At 52.1% G+C, this 19,096-nt stretch overlaps 2 protein-coding genes across 8 annotated transcripts; one reads left to right on the forward strand and one right to left on the reverse strand.

Moving 5' to 3' along the window:
- The first annotated feature begins 267 nt into the window (after nucleotides 1-267).
- On the forward strand, nucleotides 268-14,139 carry SEPTIN8 (septin 8). 6 transcript variants are annotated; one of them, XM_019642203.1, is made up of 9 exons: nucleotides 268-391; nucleotides 1,388-1,583; nucleotides 1,829-2,015; nucleotides 3,023-3,184; nucleotides 3,707-3,803; nucleotides 4,037-4,205; nucleotides 4,422-4,554; nucleotides 4,659-4,849; nucleotides 13,877-14,139. In XM_019642203.1, exons 2-9 carry the CDS (start codon nucleotides 1,417-1,419, stop codon nucleotides 14,037-14,039), a joined length of 1,269 nt encoding a protein of 422 aa, XP_019497748.1. In that variant the 5' UTR covers nucleotides 268-391; nucleotides 1,388-1,416; the 3' UTR covers nucleotides 14,040-14,139. The 6 variants fall into 6 exon arrangements, with proteins under 6 accessions (XP_019497748.1, XP_019497749.1, XP_019497752.1 ...); XM_019642204.1 differs by having other exon boundaries at nucleotides 1,835-2,015; nucleotides 13,874-14,139; XM_019642207.1 differs by lacking the exon at nucleotides 13,877-14,139 and adding an exon at nucleotides 7,289-10,121.
- On the reverse strand, nucleotides 7,812-18,226 carry CCNI2 (cyclin I family member 2). 2 transcript variants are annotated; one of them, XM_019642210.1, is made up of 5 exons: nucleotides 17,734-18,226; nucleotides 17,159-17,287; nucleotides 16,527-16,601; nucleotides 15,041-15,181; nucleotides 7,812-13,225 (listed from the first exon to the last, which is right to left on the reverse strand). In XM_019642210.1, exons 1-5 carry the CDS (start codon nucleotides 18,160-18,162, stop codon nucleotides 13,163-13,165), a joined length of 837 nt encoding a protein of 278 aa, XP_019497755.1. In that variant the 5' UTR covers nucleotides 18,163-18,226; the 3' UTR covers nucleotides 7,812-13,162. The 2 variants fall into 2 exon arrangements, with proteins under 2 accessions (XP_019497755.1, XP_019497754.1); XM_019642209.1 differs by having other exon boundaries at nucleotides 17,159-17,290.
- Nucleotides 18,227-19,096: the final 870 nt, after the last annotated feature.

The raw sequence follows: 19,096 nt of genomic DNA on the forward strand, positions 1-19,096 counted from the left end.
GCCCGGCCCTGGCACCCCTCACCAGCCCAGGTGGAGCAGACCACAGGTGACAGGGCCTTTTCCCAGATGGATTCAGGGGCTTTGAGGCCCACTGGGCTCCCTCTGTGGAGACTTGGCCTGGAATTGGAACTCTGGTGTCCTCACGTTGTGTCCTGAGATGTGCAGAGAATTCAGGTGGGGAGGGGGGTGAGTGTTGACTCAGGTTTAGCCTGCCCCCAGCTTGGCGCCTTTTCCCAGTGACTCACTGCCTCGCTCTTTCTCTCTTAGCAAAACGCAGAGCCAGAGCCCCGGAGCCTCACCCTGGGCGGCCATGTGGGCTTCGACAGCCTCCCTGACCAGCTGGTCAGCAAGTCGGTCACTCAGGGCTTCAGCTTCAATATCCTCTGTGTGGGTGAGTGTCATGGCCTGGCCAGGGGGCAGCCCCAGACAGAGGAAGGACGAGGGCCTTCTGGGAGATGGGGTGCTGGCCCAGTCGAGCTGCAAGGGGACCTCCCAGGCACAGTGACACCTTGGGAGGGCAGGATTAAGGTTTGGGTGGTGTCTTTGCGAGGGTCAAGGACAGAGTTGGAGCCAGGGCCTGCCTCAGAGTTGCTGTGAAGAGTAAACAGCAAAGTGAAAGTGCTTTGTAAACTGATTGTTTACCACAGAGGTTTAGGTTATTTGTGTATTTAAAACACTTTGATTGTTGTTTCTACTATGGTTCTAAGCCACTATGGCAATCACAGTGTCATGTAGTAAGAGTTTCCGCACCCCTCTGAACAAATACAGCTGTAAACAGGGAGCCTCTAAGAAGTGCCATGTGCCTCAGGCCTGGGCTCCCTGAGGCACAAAGAATCGGCCTGACTTTCCACAGGTGCCCTAGCCTTAGTATCTGCTGGACTGTGGGTGCCCCTCAAGAAGCAGCCTATCCTAAACCCCCAGTTAAAGCTATAGAGTTGGGCTACCCCGGGCAGCTAGGCCAAGCTACTGGTGGCTTCAGACCCTGGCCATGCTGGCTCCATGACCATCCTGGGCCCAGGAGGGATGGCCTGCAGAGTGGGAGACTAGGTCCCATTGAGGCCAGCAGAAGCCAATGTCCAGTGGTGTCTCACAGCTGCCTGGCTCTGCCTCTTCCCCACTCCCCGAGGAAACCTCTTGCATATTCCGCATAGCCACGGTTCATGTCCAAGTCAGCCTTTTGTCTCTTTCTTCCACACATTATTTCTGAGGTCACTGAGAAGGGATGGCTCCTAGGGACAGGGACACTGTGGGATGAAGGGGGAGGACTGCCCCCCACTCTCTTCTGTGGAGGCTGAGCGTGCCTCAGCCCCATCCAGCCCGGCCAACAGCCAGGGATGGCCCCAGTTCCAGCCTCTGACCTCCCCTCCTCTCTGTTCCCTGCTCCCAGGGGAGACTGGCATTGGTAAGTCCACACTGATGAACACGCTCTTCAACACGACCTTTGAGACCGAGGAAGCCAGTCACCACGAGGAGTGTGTGCGCCTGCGGCCCCAGACCTATGACCTCCAAGAGAGCAACGTGCAGCTCAAGCTGACCATCGTGGACGCTGTGGGCTTCGGGGATCAGATCAATAAGGATGAGAGGCAAGAGGCGGGAAGGGCGGCCCTGCCCGGTATCGTCCCCACCCTTGTTGGCTTCGTTTTAACCCTCTGCCTGAGCACACATCACTCCCAGCTATCCCCGTACAAATAACCAAGCCTCACACCCCCTGGGGCCAGGGGAGGTCCTGAGGTACAGCCCTCTGTGCCCAGGCAGGCACCCCGGCTGCTTGTTCCTAGGGAGAGCCGAGCCAGGGTGCCCGTCTCCCAGGTGACGGAGCTGTCTGTAGTTACAGGCCCATCGTCGACTACATCGACGCGCAGTTTGAAAGCTATCTGCAGGAGGAGCTCAAGATTCGCCGCTCACTCTTCGACTACCATGACACCAGGGTCCACGTGTGCCTCTACTTCATCACACCCACTGGGCACTCCCTCAAGTCCCTGGATCTGGTGACCATGAAGAAACTAGACAGCAAGGTGTGCTCCTCAGCTGGTTCTATGGGCTCCACCGTCCTCCACTGGAGGGGGGCGGGGGTGTTGGCTGCAGTGTGACTGTCCACTACGGTCCCCAGGGTTTCTGCTGGCTGGGGGCTTGCAGACAACTCCCTTGGCTTGGTCTTCTCTATATTCTTTGTCCCTACTGCTCCAGTGGGCACCCACTGCTCTGGGCTTTTTCCCCAGACCTCTGTCCCCTAGGTCTGGCCCTGAGCCCCTTTCTTCCAGCTGAAATCCTATTCTCACCCTGCTGGCGCCTGGCCTCCCCCTCCCCCAACTATGACCCTCTCCCCAGTGTCCCGATTCGCTGCTCATCTTCTCTCTCTCAATTCATAGTTCCTCCGCTCCCTTCACGTCCCCTGTCCTTCCTGCCGTGGATTTCCCTTGGGTCCTCTCACACACACTAGGGAAAGGGCAGTTAAAGCCCAGAATTGGGAATGTGAAGGAGGCGTAGGGATTGGGAGGGCAGCTTCTTGGGGACGACAGGAAGTGCTTGGGGTCCTGGAGGGCGTGTAGCACTACAGTCACCTATCACCTCTCATACGACTGTCCTTCCCATCTCAGGAATTAATTTTCACTGAGAAAAATGGGGTAACTTTAGCCTGGGAGATTTTGAGGACTTTCTGTGGCTACTGCTGATGGGTTATCTTACCTGCTTATGTGGGAGCTCAGCCCCCCACTGCTGCTTATGTTGGCTCCAGGTCGGTTAAGACCTTCAGAGCACTCTTGGTCAAAGCTGAGTGTGCCCATGGGACTAATTTTGGGGCCGGATGGTGGTTTGGGGGAACCGGGGCTGTAAGATGCCCTGAAGCCAATTGTTACAACCCCTCATAATGGCCCCAGGTGGCTGGGTTCAGGCCAGGACTCCCCATGAGAGCTGTCCCGTCTCCCTGGTTTCCTGCCCCTCAGCCCAGGGATGTGGCCTGGGCAGGGCTGTCCACAGTCAGGGAGCCACTAACCTGCTGCCCACTCTCCCCTGATCCTGGCAGGTGAACATTATTCCCATCATTGCCAAGGCTGACACCATCTCCAAGAGTGAGCTCCACAAGTTCAAGATCAAGATCATGGGCGAGCTGGTCAGCAATGGGGTCCAGATCTACCAGTTCCCCACTGATGACGAGGCTGTTGCAGAGATTAATGCAGTCATGAATGTGAGCGTTGGACAAGCGCCTTGGGGGCCTGGGGCCAGATGGCTTGGAGCCAGCACAGATCTCTGACACAGCCCGGGGAGACTCATGTTCCCTAGGATTCCAGCCTTAGCTTCTCCAGGAAAGATGGGTGGGCACCTGGGAGCCAGCCAGTCCTATGTCCTGTGGACAAGGGACGGGAGGAATCAGGTATTGGGCCGGTATTGGGACTTCCCCAGGTTTGAATTTCATAAAGTATGGAGTCAGGGCTGGGATCTGAAACCTGTAGAAGTGAGCAGGCAGGATGCCAGGGCTGGGAACTTGGAGTTGAGCCGGGCCCCCAGGTTCTTTGATGGAACTTCTAATGGCCCCTGGGGAGCCCAAGGGCTGAAAGAACACTCTAAAATGTGAGGAAGGAGATTGAGGGTTCAGCCCACTCCCCTGTTTGGAGGTCCCAGGACCGTTCTCTGAAAGAGAGCCGGGAATTGAGCATCTGGCCTGGCCTTGATCAGCCCGGCGCTCATGCATCCTTGGGCCCCTTTGCAGGCACACCTGCCCTTCGCTGTGGTGGGCAGCACCGAGGAGGTGAAGGTGGGGAACAAGCTGGTCCGAGCACGGCAGTACCCATGGGGAGTGGTGCAGGGTGAGTGTGCTGGGGAGGGCACCCCCCAGCTGGCACCCACCCCCGCTGGCGGCCCCGACCTAGGCCCTGTCCTGCATTACTGCCTGTAACACCTGCCCTGTCTTCCCTGTGACCCTCTGTGGCCTGTTCTGCCTCTGGAGTCTGCCGCTAACACGCTGACTGCTGTCCTGTGCCCTGTCCTTCCGGGCCTAGCTGTGTGCCCGCCTGACGCCCCGGGTGCCCTGTGCTTGCAGTGGAGAATGAGAATCACTGCGACTTTGTGAAGCTCCGGGAGATGCTGATCCGAGTGAACATGGAAGATCTCCGCGAGCAGACACACAGTCGGCACTATGAGCTCTACCGGCGCTGCAAGTTGGAGGAGATGGGCTTTCAGGACAGCGACGGGGACAGCCAGCCCTTCAGGTGATGGCCTGCACATGGAGCAAGCCCGTCTTTCCAGCCTCAGCCAGACTGGCCATGCTGGCATCTGCGTCAGGGGTCCTGTGAGCCGGGGAGCAAGAATTTTGGGACCCCAGCAGCCTCTTGCCCCAGTGCCCATGTGATTCTGCTTCTCTGCCTCCCCCTCCCCCCACCCCGCCATAATCCCAGCCTGGCCCTCTCTTCTCTGGGTCTCCACAGCCTACAGGAGACCTACGAGGCCAAGAGGAAGGAGTTCCTGAGTGAGCTGCAGAGGAAGGAGGAAGAGATGAGGCAGATGTTTGTCAACAAAGTGAAGGACACAGAGCTGGAGCTGAAGGAGAAGGAACGGGAGGTGAGTGCGGGCTGGGAGTTGCGGGGGCTGTGGCGAGTCCAGGCCTGGCTCGGCGGCAGGAGGGCCTGGCACCTCCCTGGCCCACTACCGCCTTCTGCTCCCAGCTCCACGAGAAGTTCGAGCACCTCAAGCGGGTCCACCAGGAGGAGAAGCGGAAGGTGGAGGAGAAGCGCCGGGAGCTGGAGGAAGAGACCAACGCCTTCAACCGCAGGAAGGCCGCGGTGGAGGCCCTGCAGTCTCAGGCCTTGCACGCCACCTTGCAGCAGCCTCTGAGGAAGGACAAGGACAAGAAGAAGTAGGTGGTGGGCTCCCTGCCCTGTGTTGGCTCTGCTCTCTCCTGGGCACTCTGTCCCCCTTTTGGCTCCTTCAGGTGGACTTTTACTCTTGCTCCCTCTCGCTTGTTTACCATTTCTCTCATCTTCACTGGGCCTTTCACCTTGTTCTTACTCACCTTTCTTTTTCTGTCACTAGTGATCTTGATATCTTAAGATATCAAGTTTTCGTCCTCTCTTGCACAAGCGACACCCCTCCCTCCCTCCCTTTCTCTCTCTCTCTGTCTCTCGCTCTCTCTCATTCTCCTGCAGCCTCCTCCCAGCTGGGGTGGTGAGGGCTGGACCACACAGGCAGGGAGTGGCCCCCGAGGGGTGCAGGGGGTCTCAGGGAAGGTCTTTCAGGCCAGAAGAGGGACAGGGTCTGGGAAGGTGAGCATTTTCTGACAGGTTCCAAAAGCTCCCGTGGTTTCTGCTTGGACAGCTGCGGCACCTTCCCCCACACCCTACCCCACCCCGCCCCAGTCCCTGAGTCAGTGGATGTGGGACCCCTGTTGGCTGGCAGGTGGTGACTGAGAACAGTGGAGCCCAGCCAGCACTGACCCCCTGGACCCTATGATCACTACCTGGCTAAAGGAAGGACAACAGCTCCTGGTGGGGGCTCTGTGAGTCCTGCTAGGGAGGGGGCTGCTCCTCAGGTAGAGGTTGGAGTTGTTCAGAGGACAGAGAATGTTGGGGGATGGCAAGGAGACTTTTCTCAGTCCCCAGGAGTCAGTCAACATATTGGCCAGGTGGGGGCAACGCTGAGTCACTTCCCCTTGGCGGTTTTTTCATAGCCTGGTTCCTTGCTCTCAGCTGGAGTCCAGATGCTGTGGCTCCTGGGGCTCTCTCTCTTCTACCCCACCTCATTCAGTGTCCCCCATCACATCACATCACACTGTGGGGATCTCGTCCAGCCCCTGGCCTGTGTCAGGTACTTTCCTTCCTTGGCAGCCTAGGAACTGAGCAGGTATACCCATCTTGGCCCTCATTCTTGGGCTCCATGAAATCCTATTTCCTCCTTTTTGGGAATGTGTGTGCCAAAGGCCCTTCCTTTCTTGGCAGTGGAGCCCCGTGGTAAGAGCCATGCAGTGCATAGCTAGCTGTGGCCCTGGGATACTGCTGCTGGCATCAGCATTCCCCCTACTCCCCAGGATTGCATTCCCTAACACACACACACACACACACACACACACACACACACACACACACACACACACACACACACACACACACACACACACCCATGCACACACGTACATGTACACTGTCTTTCTCTCCTGCCCCATCACACACACAGACTCAGGCACATATCACCAGCATACAGCCCCGAGATAAACATGCACAGAGGCACAGACACATTTAAGGAAAAGAAACTTAAAGAGCTTCTCCCTGGAGGAGGCCAGGGGGACAAAGCCAGGCATGTAGGAACTGGATGCTAATTCTCATTCCTAAGGCCTGTCCGCGCTTTGGGGACAGTCCCTCCTCCTTTCTGTGGTCTCTCTCATCTGGCTGACCGGTGGCCCCATCCTAACTGCTGGCACTGCTGGACCCCAGTTCCCACACCCCTCAGCCATGTGGGTGTCCTCGCTGCTTTGCATTTGCTTCCAGCCCTTGTCCCACATTCTGCTCTTGGCTTGGTGAGTTCCAATTCTGTAAATAGGAACCCGTATTTCAAGCTAGCAGCTCAGAAACCTGTTTCTTCCTGGAAGGGGTAAGCTGGTCTATGACCCAGGTGCTTGTACCCAAAGTGACTTTATCCTGCTCCCTGCCAGCTTGGCCATGGCCATCGTGTTAAAGAAAAGGCAGGCAGAGTCCCCTAGCAACTAAGCTATGGAGAAACCCCTCAGAAACGAAGACAAGGACCTGTGGCCAGATCAGGGTTTGAGAGCCAGTGGGTGGGATGCAGGCTGGCTGCAAGGGCACCAGCACAGCTCTCAGCGTGCGGGCACGTCACTGTGTCAGGACTTTTCTGTTTGTTGGACATGCCAGAAAGTTTCAGTCAGTTTGGCCTCGGGGAGACAGACCTTTCCTCCCAGGCTGGCCTCGTGAGGCCAGGAGTGGGATAGATGGGGTGGCTGGAAGCACCCTTTCCTCCTACCCTGGTCAGGGAATTGGGTGAGTTGTGAGTGCATTTGGCGGGGGAGGGGGCATGTTCTATGACCATTTAGTTGAATGACTTTGATTGGTTGTATTTTTCAAATTTTAATCCATTTTTGCAAAATTACTTCCCAATTAGATCTTGACCCTCAGCCTGGGATGCCACAAACCGAAGCGAATTCTCTGCTTTGCTTGTGACAAATGCCAAACTGACTCCCCTTTCCCAGTGTCCATCTTGCTGTCTTTTGCTTCTGTTTGATTTGGTCGTCTGCGTATCTTTTAATGTGTCTGTTTTTGTTTTTGTTTGTTTTATTTTTATTTTTCAGTTAACGCACGCACAGACTTACTTGTCAAGAGCGGACTTTAGACTTTCATGTGTTAAGTTGCTTGAGTTACACCTTGTGACCCTTCTCCCATAACATGGTGTGAGGACGGACTGGGAGCCGGTGCAGACTCCAGTGTTCACAGCCTTGCTGTGTCACGCGCCCCCACCCTCGGGCTGCCCTGGGCCTGGTGGGCCACCCCTTCTCTATGCAAACACATCAAAGCCATGAATGCTGGAATCCAAAACTGACGAGGTTTATTTTTTTCAGAGCCAGTGGCTGGTCTTCCATTTACAGTGTCACTATTCCTTGATGGAGCAGTTATGTGCCACTCTAGCGAAGGCCCCCGCTGGCGATGCTCGGCCTAATTGTTCAGCGTCAAGATGGCAACTCCTGCGGTGCCCTAGGTGTGGCCGCGTGGTCTGGTATCCATGCTGCAAAATTTGCCCGATTCCCCTTTGTTTTAATTTTTCTAACCTAGAGCTTCATTTCAATAATAACTTTTTAAAACACTTCTAAATTTTTATTTTGGCACGAGCATAAAGACGAATAATATCCTCTCTCCCATTATTTTCATAAGTAACACAGACTCCCTGATTTTTAAAAACTAAAAATATCTCCAAACCTTTCTTATGTATAAAGTATCCCTATAACATATAGGGAGAGGTGGGTAATAAACATCCTGTCATGACAATGTTTGCAATTTCTTTGCGGATGAAAGTGGAACAGGAGTAAGACCACGCCCAGTGCTTTCACTGTGAATGTAAATGGAACAGCAGCCCAAAGCCCATGTCTGTGTGCCTCAGAGGTGCTACCTATAAACAGGGACCAACTCCACGTGTGTGCGTTAAGTGTTTGACTCCAGCTAAGACCCCCAAACCAACCCTGCCAACCTGTTTGCCAAATGCACAGAGTGCTCAGCCGGGAGGAGGTTTTTATCTCAAGATCCTTGTTTCCTTTTTCCTGGCTGAGTTACAGGGCAAAAGATGAAGGTGTCTGGTGTATGTGGACAATTTAAGAAAAATCTACCAGCAAAGGACATTTTCCCCTTCAGCTGCATTCTTTAGGAGAAATGTTTTAAGAAACTACTAGCAGCATTGATTCTCCTATGTTCCTGTTGGTTTGCAAGCCATTGTGGGGACCGGGGTTGAAAATGTGGCCTGATAAAATGGGAGACGAAAATGAATAGATGAAAGGAAGGATGTCCTCTAATGGTGATGAAGCGCTGTGCTGGGCACAGGCTCCCACCGTAAAGCCGTACCCTGGAGGAGCTCAGTTTAGCGCACTCCCTGGCTGGAAGCCATCGGAAGCTGCACTGATTGATTTTGGATTGGCAATTTGTTTTTCATGTCCTCCATGTCCCCTGCCATCACCTGCTTTATTGATTTGCAGGACCAAGTCCTGGCTTCCTCCTGCCCTCTTGAGATGGTGGTCCTTTCAGAGAGGGGTGGCAGGGTGAGCTGCGCGTGTCCCCCGAGGCACCGCCAGAAAAAGGCAGCCTTTGCTGCATGTGAGGGGCTCCGTTCACCAAGAACAGAGCAGGTTTTATTGATGCTCAAAGCGACAATTCCCCCAGTGTTATGCCATGACCACGGGTGGATCCGGATTTTGAGGGGTAGAAACTTGAGCTATTTGAGAAGCCTTCACGAAAAAGAACATGAATGCTCGATGAGGTACGGGCCCTTGGAAGGGGCCTTGAGGATTAAGCTTCGTTAGCTTCCCAGTCAACCCACCTCTGGTTTTGTTGTGACTGAGGACTGGTGCTTCAGTGTGGGTACCCAAGCAGGTAAATCAGCACATCTAAGGCAGATGTGAACTGCGAGCGGATTGTCTGTAGGGTAATTATATGCCTGAAGTGGATGAAGTTGGGCAGAAGCAGGACTAAGATAGCCTCTGTCGGCTAAGGTGTTTCTGAGGATGAAGGCTCCATGACCCAGTGGGCTCACTGGTTATGTAAGAAATGAGGACTGCTGGTTCAGTGCCAATCTGGGGTCTCAAGTGGGCAGATTCTGCCACCCACCCACTGTACCCTGCAGGCTGCCCACAGGGCACAGTGGAAAGCCGGAACTGCCTGCAGGAGATCTCTGAGGGGACCTGTCGTTGTGTTTTCTGGGGTGGGGTCTGAGCTGCCTCCACAGGTCCCATCAGCTTTAATGAATCTCGCTGCACTTCTCTCCCCATGCTGTTTTTGTTTGGAATTTTGTCATCTTTAGCTGAGACCAAATTAATCCTTGGTGCACAAAGTGAGCTTAAAAGTTGCTATTTAGCAAGCTACCCCTAAGCGAACATTTAGAAATGTTACCCCTGGCTGCGGGGTCTGGTTTACCCCTCCTTTTCTTTCTCAATATCATCTGTTGGCATTATTAGGGCTGGTAGTGGGAGCATGCTGGCATTTACTATCATGTCTTTCATGAACCAAGTTGCTTTTGGGTGGAATTGCCATATAATTTATTGTCCAAACTGAGACTTTTGAAAGTGAAAGGAGATGCTGTTGATTATTCCGGCTCAACAGCATAAGCCAGAGCTGACTCAGGCAAAGTGGGAGGTATGGTCACCCCAGTTATGGGTAACCAGAGCCTGGGTGGTTGATAATGGTGCGGACTGACTGCCTAGATGTTTGTATGTCTATGTGTGGGTTCCCTGGTAAGTGGGGCTCCTGCTACTGGATAAGAGGCCCCCGAGGGAAGTGTGGCTTGCTAGTCTGTTACATTAACATGCTTTTCTAAAACTGCTTCACTTGTTAATTCATTTACTCCTTCATTCATCGACTGTTTTTGTTCCTTTCCATTCACTTTGTACTTTTTTTCCCCCCCATTAAATTTTGCATTTATTTTGAGTTTTTGTGGTGTCTTTTTTGGGTAGTAGCTTTTCTGATTTAACAAGTTTCCTAGCCTATTCATCTGCTACAACTGTGATAAAATACAGCTTGTCTTTTCTGTGAACTTTGTGGAGTTGATCAGCTTCTGATAGGAATTATGTTTTAATAGTGAATCATGCTGTGGGCGTCTGTGAAAGGGTTTTGAATGGGTGTGGGATGGAGGAAAGAGTCATAGGAGAGAGAAGATACAGCCTGTGGCCTGCTGGATCGTTATTGGGCAACTGGGTGAAAGACATGAGAGAAGGCAAACCCTGCCCTTGAAGGGTTTACACCCTTGTGGAGGAGGCTTGACTTGGCACAACTAACATTAGAGTTCTTATTGTGTGCTAGGCATTGCTCTAAAGTACATTACATGCATTAATCCCTCTAATCCTTGTAATAATCCTGTGATTAGTGCCATTTCCCCCCATTTTATGGCTAAGGCACAGAGAGGTTAAGTAGTTACCCAAGGTCACACAGCTAATAACTGGAGGAACTGGGATTTGATTATTGGTAACCTGTACCCTTAATTCATGAGTTATAGATGCTCTTTTGCAACCTGATGGGATGATGGAAGAACAGTGGGAATGCAACCAGTAATAAAGTGTGCAGTCTGACAGTGTGAGTTGGTGGACCTGAGATGGTTTTGTAGAGGTGGGATGCCCAGACAGGTAGGCAGATATTTGGTTGAGGAAGGTCAGACTGGTGGTTGAAGGAAGTGATGACAAGCTGACAGATCCATTTGTTGAGCTTTCTCTATTGGGCACTAGGCTAAACTCAGGGAAGACCAAAATGGGGAGCCTGGGACTAAAGTCGGGGAGCTGACAGCCCAGTAGGAAGATTGGTCTGCAGACCTCCCTAATGCAGGCACAACTCACTATGCCCTGGGGAGGCAAAGACTTCCCCAAACTATGAAGGACAGAGAGTGTCTAGGAAGCCAGGGGGAGAAGAGCTTGTTGGTGGAGGGAACAACGTTGTACAACTTGGCTCCCATTTGGGGGAAGTACTATTTGGACAAGTTTAAGAAAGCTGCATGATGCTTACCTGCCCTGCACTTCCCTTAGCCCATCTGGGCCTCCTCCCATCTCCATTTTCTGCAGCCACAGTCCTTCACAATCCCTGTCCTTCTATAGGTGGGGATGAAGGAAGATGGACTGTGTCCATATTTCTCCCACCACGGAGGTAGGATATGAGCTCCTAATCTCAGAGAGGAAAAAAAAATGCTAGAGGAGAGTAGGATGGGGCCTAGGACCCAAACGCAAGCTTGAACAGCATAAAAACTTTAATTTACAAGTGGTACTTTGGCAACACAGAAGTTTGCATCCCCAAAGAAGAGGAATATTATTTACAGAAAGACAGAGCAACAAGGCTGGCCCTTACCCCAATACTGGGGCTCACAGGTCTACCTTCTCTTTCTCCAAAAAACAGATGGATTAGCTCTGAGGACCCAGCTTACATCCAGAGCTACTTGTTTAAGAGGTCCCTCTAGGTCCTGGCAGTTCCCTTAGGATGAGCTGCCACCCCACCCACTGCAGCGCCTACTCCCAGTGGAAGGAAGGAGGCAGAGGGCAGTCAGAGCCACAGTGAAAGCCGTGGCCATGAACTACAGGCTGCCTCTCAGCAGCTCCATCCGTGCTGGACTAGAGGACAGTTACTGATCGGACCTAGGAAATGGTATTCCAACTGCCCTTATCCAATTTGAGCAAGTCTAAAGGCATGGTACCCAATACACGTAAAATAACATTTAGACAGGGCTGCAAGGAGTTAAAGTTTATTTTTGCAAAAGCTCCAACAGGCAAATTTGTTTCACGGACAGGAAGAGATTGGTACTGACTATAGTGCAGACACTTATAGTATGTCCAAGCCTTGACCACTTCGCACCTAGTAGTAGATTATACTCCCCATGGTTTTAGCACATTTACAAAAGACTGTTCACAGTGGAAAGACTTCACAAATCACCTCTAAATGTGTGGCTCAGTCATTCACATCCCCAACACTACTTACACAGCTCCAGCTGCCAGCTGGACTCCACTGCTTAAAGAATGGCTCTGTAGTGTCAGCTCCAGAGGGGCAGCTGGCTTCTCCCTCACAGCCATGCTAACAGCGTCCTTGTCCTGGCAACACAGTGGCTGGAGCAGGCTTGGCCCCAGAACTGCTCATCTCAAGTTGCTCTCAGAGCTGCGCCTCCCTGTCACAGGGGTCACACCTCATATTCTTCAGCATAAAAATTCCTCTAGTTAAGCCAGTCAACTATTGGGTTGTCGGAAAAGTCATGACACATTTTTGCAACGAAAACCAGAAAAAATACATCATGACTTTTCTGACAACCCAATACTTTGCTTGAGAGTAACAAAGGAAAAATATTCTTAAACTTTGGTCAAGTTATTGCACATTAAACAAAGCATACTTCATAATGCAGCCCTTGTAAAGAGAAGACATAAGTCATGGCCAAATCAAGGTCAAGGCATTCGGGGGAGATACTGTCCTATTTTTCTAGTGGCAGGCAGGATGGAGGGCACTGGAAACACTGCGCATGTGCTTGGTATAAGCCTGGGAAGCTGAAGGGACTTGGCCAGTTCTGCTGAGTGGAGCAGCGAGAACTGGTCAGTCAGAACCAACTTGGCCCTTCAGCCCTGAGCAAGACCCACCTCTGGCTTCATACTCCAGCTCTCTTGGGGGCCGATACCAGCCCTTGATGGAGAAGGAAGGAAAACCAAGCTGCAGTAAGAGCATTCATTCTCATTGGGTCAGGCCCAAGGGCAAGAAGGAAGCAGGTCGTGATCAGACTACCCTTACCGCATGATCCCGACCTCCCTTTTCCCTCTTATTTTCTTCTAAGGACCCAGGAACATTTTCTCAGTTGTTCTTCCAGGGCCTTCTTCCTTTCTTGTTACAGGACCCATAAAGCTTAGCATTTAGAGGCGGCCAAGCAAGGAGAGGTTGCCATTATGTTCTGAAGGACACTGGGCTGGGGCGCAAGCTGGCACATGAGAGAGAAAGTTGTCTGTGTGGGAGGAGGACTACAAACTTCTCAGCTGCTGCTTTACCAGTTTCCTGCAACGGACCATCTGCTCAACACTGACCTGTAATTAAAACAGGGTGGTCATCCTGGAAGCAGAACCATTTTACATTCTAAGAAATGAGCAGTTGAGTGCCAAAATGTTAGCATGGGGCAGTTTCAGGAAGGTCCAACCACTCAGCTTACATACATTAACCCCACCATCTCAAGGACATCCATTTCCCACCTCAGTAAAACTGTCATGAGTCTAACTAAGCATTTCATCTTTCCTTGTCCGTCCTGAGGGATTCTGAGCCCTTGGTACCTGGTACCATACTCATATAAAGGGTGACAGGTCAGACATTTACACTCTGTAATATTAAGCTCAGGGTTGCTTCTTCCTGAACTGGTCATGTCCCCACATCCTCTTGGCTACAGACAGGGGTTGCCCCTGAGATAAAGCTTCTCTCACTGTCAGAGAAACCCACCCCAACTGGTCCTGTGAAGGGTACATGTGACCCATACTCAAGTCCAAAGGGCATGCCAAGTGTGGAAAGCTTAGCCCTTAGGCAGACTTTTCACAGTCATCATGGCCAAAGCATCTTCTGGAGTCCACAAGCCCCAAGAAGGGCCATGGGTACCCTTTTGGGGATACAGTGCAGCAGGCAGCTAAAGGAACAGAGCTGAGAGCTTGGTCTGGGGCAAAGTTGATGTCTACCTGTGCTTTCTTTAGCAGATCAGATATAGGAGCACACCAGTCGGGCATGAGCCTCTCCAACTCTAAGGTGATGATGACCAAGGCCAGTGTGGAGCCCTTGAACTGCAGCAGTTGGTGGCCCGCCATACAGTGCTGCAGCTGCCTGGTCAGGGACGCGACGTGGAGGGAAGGATTCCTCTGAGGCAGCAGCTCCACCATGTGGGGCCAGCCCACGACCACCAGGGCGTGGAACTGGAGATTGTGGTTTTTAATGTTAGAACAGAAAACCCCATACTTTTCATATGTCAATGACCAAAAGTGCAAACAATTTAAATTTCCATCAGGGAACATCAAATGTTGCCCAGGCCCTTTTCATTCCCATCCATGGCCCCACAAGGGGCTTTAGGCTTAATGCCCATTCTGTGGTCAAGCTGAGCCTCAACCTTGGAGAGAAAAGATAGTCTGCTTCGTAACATGGCTATAAGGAGCCCAAAGTACCTAGATGACAATGTTTCAATTCTGAAAGATAGAAGCATACTTTTCAAGATTAAGGCAGCAGAAAAGTTACTGTATCTGCTTGACACAAGAAGAACCTCTGCTAGTTGGCAACAGTGGCCAGTTTTCATACTGAAACAGCCCTTAGTAATATAATCTTCATGCTTCATAACAGACCAAAACCCCATGACATTTCCACATTGCATAATTTTGCCTTACTAACAGAATCATATCCTTAAGGACGACCATCCTTCCCTAACTAAAACAAATACAGACTAATATGATATTTTTTAAGTGCCAGATCAATATGGTCTAAAGACTCAAGAAGGATTGTGTGTAGGTGAATAAAGACAGCTCAGTGAATGTGTGTAAAGTGCAGCAAAAGCAGACAGCTTTTTATGTACAGTATTCATAGAATGGAAAGTTAAATATTTTTGCAGTGTGTATTTAAGAGAAACTCACCATAATAGTGCCGTCTACAAATCTTTGTAAAGTTAATGTCCTTTAGAAGTGGGAGTCTGGTGGAACTGTGTTGAATTTAAGATACATTTTTCACTGTTGCGTGTGTCGTGAGCCTTGTGGGTCACCTTACCGTGGTGCATGTGCAAGGACGTGTGCACGCCTGTGCTTGGCCATCCTATGTTGTGAACAGCTGTTCCAAAGGCACACATGAGTCTAGGGAAGATTCTGCAAACTCCTCGGACTTACTATGGCCAAGAAGTCCAGCGGTGTCCCAATATAGAGGTCCCAGTGCAGTTTGTCCAAAATAGCCAGCTCCATCCTCAGCAACTCATTCGAGGTATAGCCAGAGCCATAGTGCTTTATGAAGTCTTTTATGCGTGGAATTAACTGTAAAAAGAAAATAAAGAGGCCAAAGCCCTATATCATGTCATGGGAGCTTTTGTTTTCTTATTCATTGGGACTGGGTATTCATGACCTTAGTTGTCTTCCAGTGACCTGCCACAGACAATGCTTCTGAAAGAAAAACCAAACCAGCTCTAGGCTATCTGTCAAGTCCCCAGGTAGCTGTGACAATGTGTAGTGAATGTCACATGGTTACCCTCTGCAAACAGGTTTTGATCACCAGCTGTCCTCCAGTTCATACCCAAAGGTGCTTTGGAGACTGGGGCTGTGCCATCTCCCCTGTTCATCTGCAGGAATTCACCCAAAGCTTTCCAGGAGCTGTGGGCTCTACCCATTCCTCTTACTGAGCCCTGCCATGATTACTCTTAGAGAGAAAAGTAGGCCTTTGTGCTTCCTGGTCTGCACCAGACAGGCTCAGTATTGGCAACACCATAGCTGCAAACATATTCATTTTTGGAAAAACTATGACATTTTTTTTAGAGGGATCAATAAAGCTTATCTCTGAGTAAACGTTCAAGTACCAAGTGAATGAAAGACTTGGTCCTACTTTTTGAGATAAGGTATTACCTCCAGAAATACTTCTTTTAAAGGTCATTTACTTGATTTTTTTTGGGGGGGGGCATAAATTCTAATAAACAAGGGTTAACAACATTTTTATTGAAGGTTTGGAGCTGGACACTAGTGAATTTTTATGCCCCCTCAGACCATGAGATCAGCTAAGGGAGACCCTTTGGAAATGGCAGTGGTTCCACTAACCCCAAAGAGGCGGGGCGGGAGAGAAGGGAAGGAGGAAGGCCGGTCTGGGAAGGGTATTGGGAGAGGACCTTCTTCTGAACAGAAGCCACAGTGAAAATTAGACGTTCAAGCAAGCCTGAAGCACTTGTGGAGGCTTTTCCTTAGAGAAGGGTCCCAGAGTCCCTGAGGAGCAGTTTTGTTGACACAGCCAAGTCCTATGGTCTCAAGCAGTTTTCTTAGATGTAGCTTCCAAGGGTGGACACTTAGGCCATATGGTTTGGGAGGCCTTTTTCCTAGCTCAACAGCAGATGCCTCTGCTTAGTGGGAGGTGGCATCTGGCATCCACCTGTGAGGCAAGATCTATCTGCCAGGAGGGCAGGCCTCTGGGTTTGCTGGGCCAGAATTCAGCTGTTCTAATTCCCCATTTGCAGGGCTCCAGAATCAGAGAAGCTTAAGGAAGGGATAGCAGAGATCCTGGGAAGTTAATGACTTTTCAAAAACGCCCACCATCCCCAGCTGCATAGGAATCTTGAGTGCTCCACTTATACCCTTATACCTCAAAAGCAGCCCAGAGGGGACTTCCAGGGGTGCATACCTCCTCTTCTTCGTTAATCTTTGCAGCAAGCCTCAAGGAAGTAATTGTGACACAATGGAATAACCTCTCTTTTACCTGCAGTATGGAACAGTTGGGCAGAAATTGAATGTCAGAAACAAACTGTAAAGTATCTGTGCTTTTTTTTTATTTAAGAAATTAAGTTTTTTCTTTAGAAAAACCACTGATTGTATTCCTCCACAAATAAGTTAGTGCCATTCTTAGATTTGACCAGTGAAAATGCTCCTGATATCAGAACCATAGGCGACTTAGTCAGTAGTCCTTTGTTAGAACTGACTGGAGGGGTGGAATATGACACCTTATCAAGGAACACTTAGTCCCATACGGGCTCAGGTTGCGCTGGACAGGTCCAGACAAGCACGCCCTACCTCGCCACACAGGAAGTCCTTTCCTAACTAGGTCCCCTCTGCCTCCCCAAGTCCACCCCTGACCACACAATACTGAGCCACAGGCATGGTGGTGGGATGTGGAGAGGTCCCAATTCCAATTCTACCACCTCTAGCAAGTTACTTAGTTTTGAGCATCTGAGATGGCTCATCTCTCAAGTAGCCACAGGGAGCAGAGGTCAGTCTCTTCTCCCACCATCTGTCACCATCCCTCAGAGGCCTCCCTACCTTGACGGAAACCAGGAGGCGGCGGAAGATAGTGAGAGCCAGGCTAAAAGTGCCCTGGGAGAAGTGAAAGATGTTCTCCAGCCACAGGAGCTGCAACACGACTTCCTGGAAAGTGTCAACGAACTCCACCTGCTGAAAAGAAGGAGTAGGGAGGCCAGGGAAAATGGTTGGTGGCTGGTCTTGGTCCATCAGTGGCAGAAGCCGCCCGACCCAGGTGACCAGAGGAGCTGTGGGCAGCCCTTTCACTTTAAGTCGCGATGGGAAGAAGCGCCTCCCTGTCGCCCATCGGCTAAGCCAGGTGGCCCCCTCCCGCGCCCGTTTTCCGTCCAAAGCAGAGTTCCTCGACCCACACAGACCCTGTTCCCAAGCACCTACTCGAAAGGCACCCCCTCAAGTGAGAGAACCAGCGAGTCCCGCGTCGTGCCTCGTGCAGGGGACGCACCTGGGGAAGGGCCCGGTCTCCAGGGTGCGGCTCACCTGAGCGCGGGTGCAGGTGGGGCCCGGCCGCGTCCCGTGCGCACGTGAGGAGGGGGATGCAGGTGCTCCCGGGAGGGCTCCGCCGCGGGGACGGGTACCTGGGGGCGGCCGGCCCGCCACAGGCGCGCCTCGCGGCTCAGGGCCATGTTCAGGTGGGCGGCCAGCCGGCGCTCGTCCAGGAGGCCCTCCAAGTCACACGGCACCGGCCGGCGCTCTGGCCCGAAGGGCGGTGGCGGCGGAGCGCGAGTGGCGTCGGTGGCGGGGCCTGCAGCTCGTGGCGTCCGCGCTGCCAGCCGCTGGGATCTTCTCTCGGACGGCTCGGGAAGTCGGGCCGCTCCGGGCTGGCACGCCTCCGGGAACCTTCTCTGGGTCGCCGGGGGGAGAGAAACGTTCCACGGAGGCGATGGGAGAAGGAGGCTCAGGGCCATTTCCTCCATACACTCGCCAGGACGCCCGCCCGGACGCGGGTCGGATCTGACCTCATCCGAGGCCGCCGGCTGCAGCGGGAGCTGCGCGCCCGAGGCCATGACGGGCGCCGGATCCCCGGTCTGGAGCGCGGCTTGGCCCGGCTTTTTATAACCCAGCGCCTGGGTCTCGCAGCTGGGCCGCCCCGGGGCGGGGCGGGCAGGCTCCGCGGACCCACGCCATCCTCCCCGGAGATACCCCCCCCCNAGACGTGTGAATGTTTCTTCACTGGGAGCTATTGTTTTTAATAATCAGAGTATTGCAAGTACTAAAAAATGGGGCTTGCGATCTAGAACGCCTCCTCCTCCCAACCAGTGGCAGCCAGGTATGCCCAACCAGATGCGGGCCATTTTTAGCGCAGCCCCCCCCGGCTTGGGCCCGCCCCTCCTTGACACACGCTCCCGGGGTAAGGAGCACGGACCTGGGACGCGGCAGCACAGAGCGCGCAGGTGGGTGAGGGACCCCCCTCTATCTTACTACCTCCGCGCCCGTCAACTGAACGCCTCTTTCCCGACGGAAGCCCGCGCCCCATGCTCTGCCCCGGGATGGGGCAGCTGGTGACTACGCCAGCCGTGGAGGACACTCGGCCACAGACCCTGCTTTTTTCCTCAATCAGACAAGCTGGGGATGGAATTCCTGACTCGCAGTGTGATCTCGTGCGTGTGGCTTGACCTCCCAGAGTCTCGGTTACCCCTTCTCTAAAAAAAATGAGATAATATCTCCCTCACAAAGTTCATTCATGCATATGCTTTTCCATTCAGCGGTTATTTATTGAAGGCCTGCAATGTCTTAGGCGCTGGGACATAATAGTGAATAAAATAGGGAACTTACATTCTAGTCGGGAAAGTCGGACAATAAATATGGAGTAGAAAACATGGAAATCCCACAATTCTACTTCTAAGTATATGCCCAACAGAAATGCACATGTTTGCACCAAAAGACACTAAATGTTCAGAGTAGTACTGTTTGTAATAGCTTGAAACTGAATACAACCCA

The sequence above is a fragment of the Hipposideros armiger genome, unplaced genomic scaffold, assembly GCF_001890085.2.
Source record: "Hipposideros armiger isolate ML-2016 unplaced genomic scaffold, ASM189008v1 scaffold_66, whole genome shotgun sequence".
Classification (NCBI taxonomy): Eukaryota; Metazoa; Chordata; class Mammalia; order Chiroptera; family Hipposideridae; genus Hipposideros; species Hipposideros armiger.

Bases quoted from the DNA above. Each gene is read 5' to 3' on its own strand.
- CCNI2 (XM_019642209.1), bottom strand. From the start codon at position 18,162: ATGGCCTCGGGCGCGCAGCTCCCGCTGCAGCCGGCGGCCTCGGATGAG. The intron at 16,602-17,158 runs GTAGGGAGGCCT...TCCATACTGCAG, and splicing joins GCCTCCTGGTTTCCGTCAAG to GTAAAAGAGAGGTTATTCCA. The intron at 15,182-16,526 runs GTATGCACCCCT...TTCTTTTTACAG, and splicing joins AGATTAACGAAGAAGAGGAG to TTAATTCCACGCATAAAAGA.
- SEPTIN8 (XM_019642203.1), top strand. From the start codon at position 1,417: ATGAACACGCTCTTCAACACGACCTTTGAGACCGAGGAAGCCAGTCAC. The intron at 3,185-3,706 runs GTGAGCGTTGGA...GCCCCTTTGCAG, and splicing joins AGATTAATGCAGTCATGAAT to GCACACCTGCCCTTCGCTGT. The intron at 4,555-4,658 runs GTGAGTGCGGGC...TTCTGCTCCCAG, and splicing joins TGAAGGAGAAGGAACGGGAG to CTCCACGAGAAGTTCGAGCA.